We start from the raw sequence: 4,787 nt of genomic DNA, 5'->3' as shown, positions 1-4,787 counted from the left end.
GGCATGATTTTGATGAGCGAATATAATTATAACATGATGGAAAACTGAAAAAAGTCAATTTTACATGATACTGGCCCTTTAAGCTATAGCAATATTAAACAGGAAACAAACTCTAAAACTTAGCATGTATTAAGTGGTGAGCACATGCTAAGTGACAATATCCCACAATCACAAATCTTGCATGACACCATAAATTATTGTAATGAACTGGTAAATCAATCTCATCTGCCTCTACTGCTGCTCCCTTGTAAATATCTCTCTGGCTGTATGGTTTGAAAGGGTGGAGGACACCCATGTCCAGGTGGAAATAGGTGGTCATTGCATTGATTTAAACGGCATGAAATCCAACCAACAGGCCTCCAAGTGTGTATGACGGAACGGGTACACGAAGCTGTCACATAAGTGTACTGATTTACAGATGTATCTGAAGACTCTTCACCAGCACAGCACATGTAAATGCACCAATAGCTTCACAAGCTTGGTCAAACATGTAAAAACAACTTTAATTTGTTGAGTCAGTGCAGTTAGGAGAAAAACAACCAATGAACAAATAAACAATAAAGAAACTGAAACTGTCAAAAACAACAGGTTGACTATTTTGGTCAAAAACGTAACAAACTGCAACAAACTATGAAAAAATAGTTCAGAAAGTGCAAATTAGGAATTCGAATTATGATGTCATATAAATAATAAAGCATGACATTGCTCAGAGCACAAAAAATAGAATTAGACTGAATAGAACCTCCTTTATAGATAGGGCACATTGTCACCATTACCCGATCTTGAATAATTTTCAGTACTGGGACCGATACAGATATTAATATCGGATTAGTACATCTCTAGTCTGGAACTCGGTTATTGAGAACCAACTGCCAGCTGGAGGCATGAACTCTGCTGAGGTTTCAAATTTTACCCAGTGTCTAACGTTTGGGCAAGATATATGACGCATGAGGTTAGTTTGATGAAGCTTAACACTGTAAACAACTCATGGGGAGTAGAGCAATTACATCAACCTCTTGCTCCAGCTTTAATTGCTCAATATTTTGAGACATGGTCAACACGGACTGAATGTCTTCGCTCACTTCCTCCACTGCCATTGTTAAAGCTATGGACAAAAATTAACAACAATTGTTCACAACTCCTCCTTCTGTTCGCTGATTGGCCTGGTTGAAATTCAGCTGGAGAAATTCAGTTTAATAGGAGAAATCTCAGCCAGAGCATAGAAAGGAGATGAGAATCAAGCAGAATTATGCAGTAAGGGAATGGTCGAGATATTTTGTGGAAGGGCAGCAAAGGAAAGTCGGTGTTGACAAGTACAAGTTAAATATAAGGATATGTTGGCAATATTTTTCCTTTTGTTCATTAAATGCTGGTGAAATGGAAGCAAACAGTAGTCTGTAGCTAAGCTAACTATGCTAAATGGTTGTTAATCTCACAGTTTACCCACCTCTCTTAGAGAAAAACTGGGCTACATATTGATACTTGTCTTTTTTCTCTCTCTCTCTTAAAAAACATGACTATTTTCTCTTGGCAGCATAGTAACTGCCACACTCATTCTTGTCTTGCTCTACTGCTCACCACAGTCACCCTCAAGTGCGCTAAGCAGGAACAAACCATTTCATTCAGATCCATGGGGGTGTTCAGTGCAAATATGGATGTGTGTTTTTTGGTCTGGGAATAGTGACATTTAATTTTTACTTCTAAAAGCAATTTAAAAAACAAGATACGATTAATTTTGTAATTGGGAGAGCCCAAATTTTTTATATTTCTATGAAAAAAAAAAAAACTATTTTATGGGGGTCCCCCCTGTTCGCTGGAGATAGGCACCAGCACCCTTCCCAACCCCATTAGGGACAAGGGTGTAAGAAAATGGATGGATGGAAGAAACCACTCACATTTGAGGTGCAGCACTTGTGAGATACTTGTCCATGGAGTTAAATTCTTCACTCTTCCCACCTGCTGCAGAGGATGTATAGATATGCATATGTGAGTATGGTGCAAAAATAAAACATTATTTAACTGTGGGGATATTTGTGTGTGTGTGTGTGTGTGTGTGTGTGTGTGTGTGTGTGTGTGTGTGTGTGTGTGTGTGTGTGTGTGTGTGTGTGTGTATTAGCAGAATATTGACAACGTTTTGCACACATATTTGTGATGGAAATGCAGCTAATGTTAAAGCAAGAAATCCATGCATGTCTTTGTACATGAGGCCTTCCATACAAAGCCAGCTTTTCCACTACCAGTGATGTCATTCAATGTCCCATAGTCATGATGTGACCCTGGAAATCACCAAGGCGCCACCCTCTCCTGCCCCAAGCTCCAGTTGATTGGAGAGCATGTCTTTTGAAGGAGTGCCATTAGATTTGAGGGAACTTTCCTTCTCTTTTCAATAATGACATTACCACATTTTCTACAAATCAGAGTTTATAATAAAATAAGATGTTAATCTATTGTCCAAAACTGAAACTTGATGCCAGCAAAACTAAAGCTTACCTTGCAGAATCGTGCTGGTGGTGATGACTTCCCTTTCTGTTGTTGTCCAGTTACAATCGAATTGAGGTTTAATACAAAACTCCTCCTTCTCAGAGCTGCTGCTTCTTTTCTGGACAAACACTGCATAAGCATTTATTTTTTTAAAAGCCACAACGTCACACACAACGCTTTAAAGGCTGCAATTTTAAGGCCATGGCAGTTACAAAACAAAACAAAACAGAAACAAAGGCCGAACATCACAGGACATAGAACATAACACAGAGGTGGAGTCAATCAAAGTTTTGCCCCTTCATTTGTTCTTACCCAAAAAAGAATCTGGTGTTGAAAAGAAGAGGATCCACAGCAGGTTCACCAGAGCCAAACTGACCCAAACCCTCCGAATCATGTTTCTGTCTGCTGATGGTTTGTAACATCCTGCTGCTGCTGTTGATGGCGACCTGAGCAGCATGCATGTGACAGGAAATTGACCTACAATGCTATGCTCACTTTGTGTGTGTGTGTGTGTGTGTGTGTGTGTGTGTGTGTGTGTGTGTGTGTGTGCATCTGTGGGCATTTTTAGATTTTAACCACAAAAGAAACAGCCCACTTTTTACAGCCAAGCCATGTTTACTGGTAAAGCACTTTCAAACAACAGCAATCAAAAAGTGATGAGCATAAAACATGAGTAACCTACAAATAAAAGCTTGAGTGTAAAATTATAATAAAAAGAAAAAAAAACAAAAAAAAAAAACAGGCAGAAACCATAATGCTAAAAATAAACATCTTATTCTGGGTTAAAAGTCAAGGTGAGGTGTTTTCCAGGCACATAGTGCCACTTTATAGCACAATCAAGTAACTATGTTACCTACAGTTGCTACAAAAAAGCTCTATATATCAAACATGACTTGAAAAAAATGGACTAACGTAACACCTTGAAAGTGGGCCTCTGTCTCTTTAAGAAGCACCTGCTCTTTCTGAAACTCTGTCTTCAGGTGCTGCAGAACCGAGTTTACAGAGACTGGAGACAGAACTAAGTTTTAGCAAATCTATATTTGGTTTCAAATAAGCAGGTTGAGAGAGTCCAGAAGACAAGGTTAAACCCTGGGCTTTTTAAAGGTTTCTTTTCCAAAAAAAAAAAAAAAAATCCTTAAAAGGCATGAAATAACAAAACCAATTTATAAGGGGAAAAAAGTCCACAGTAATTTATGAAAAAACAACCACATGTAAAAAGAAAAATGAGGTGCACAAGTTTGGCTATCTAGATATTTTCTCAATATTTTTGACCTGTATATCAAATTCCCTGTTGAGTTTTCCAAGGTTGGTGTGAAAACTTCAGTTGATAATCTTCATTTTGTGGTCTCACTGACGCCCCCTTCAGGACACAAACCGTACTGTAGACCTGGGGTCTTAGGCTACTACTGTATTTACACATAAGAAACCAAAATGAGACAGTAGCAGGTCAACTTACACAAAAATGGCAAACTAAGTGAGACCAGCACCTTAAATAAACAGAGAAAATAGGAATAGTTGACTTTAACTCCCGGCCCTTGTGCGTCACTTCCTCTAAAACGATATAAGCCTTAAAATCAAGAAGAGTGATTCAGCAAAGCTCCCAAGGAGACAACTTTTAGAGACATACATCTGCAAGGATCAATGTATAGTCATGTCTCAGCAATTAAATCTAAGTGCTTATTTACCTGCCTTTCATAATGAACCACTTCTTCCATGTTCCTTATTCTGGGGATGATGTGCCCCATCTAAACATTATGATGTCAGGATATATCACCAATAACTATGCATACACACAAATCATGTGAATTTAATGCTGAAACCTATTCAAGTTTCTGCTCTTGTCAGAACAAAAGCGCAAATCAAGGCAGGCAAAGTACGAGAGTGATTGGGGGCAAAACAATTTAAGAACAATGATATTCTACATGACACCAAGCATCCTTTTCATAAATCACTAACTTCGATCTCTCATTTCCTGTGCGTATGTCTTGGAGCTTGTCTGCAGTTCGCAGTGCAGCGACGCAGAAAAGGGACGCAAGCAGTGGAAATTAGGGTGCTCCAGAAAGGCTGCCGACCACCTGTGTAGTGAGCAGTGGAGCGGAGTTGGATGCAGTGCAAATTAGGAGTCAAGCTAAAACTTTGTCCTAAATAAGAGGTGAACATGTTCTCCAAGCACTTGAGAACAGAAGTAAACAGTTATTATAGCTGAAATTACATTTACATACAAAACTAAGTAAACTTACTGCTTTGCAGGCAAGACAGATCTCAGCAGAAGACTTGTTTGAACACAGTGTTCGTTATTCTGCAAT

General features: G+C 38.8%; 1 protein-coding gene across 1 annotated transcript in view; it reads right to left on the bottom strand.

Moving 5' to 3' along the window:
• Window positions 1-2,985, bottom strand: part of LOC106955806 (uncharacterized) — an 8,084-nt gene extending 5,099 nt beyond the window's left edge. The window contains exons 1-3 of the mRNA XM_015046201.1: window positions 2,794-2,985; window positions 2,491-2,610; window positions 1,896-1,959 (exon numbers count right to left, since the gene is read on the bottom strand). Coding sequence (XP_014901687.1) covers window positions 1,896-1,959; window positions 2,491-2,610; window positions 2,794-2,938 — 329 coding nt within the window. The 5' untranslated portion in view covers window positions 2,939-2,985. The remainder of the gene's footprint in view (window positions 1-1,895; window positions 1,960-2,490; window positions 2,611-2,793) is intronic.
• Between the last annotated feature and the right edge of the window lie 1,802 nt (window positions 2,986-4,787).

This window comes from Poecilia latipinna, unplaced genomic scaffold (assembly GCF_001443285.1).
Source record: "Poecilia latipinna isolate Pla-1442-1.1 unplaced genomic scaffold, P_latipinna-1.0 Scaffold769, whole genome shotgun sequence".
NCBI lineage: Eukaryota > Metazoa > Chordata > Actinopteri > Cyprinodontiformes > Poeciliidae > Poecilia > Poecilia latipinna.
The sequence above is the reverse complement of the archived record's forward strand: the minus strand, read 5'-3'. Positions and strand labels throughout refer to the sequence as shown.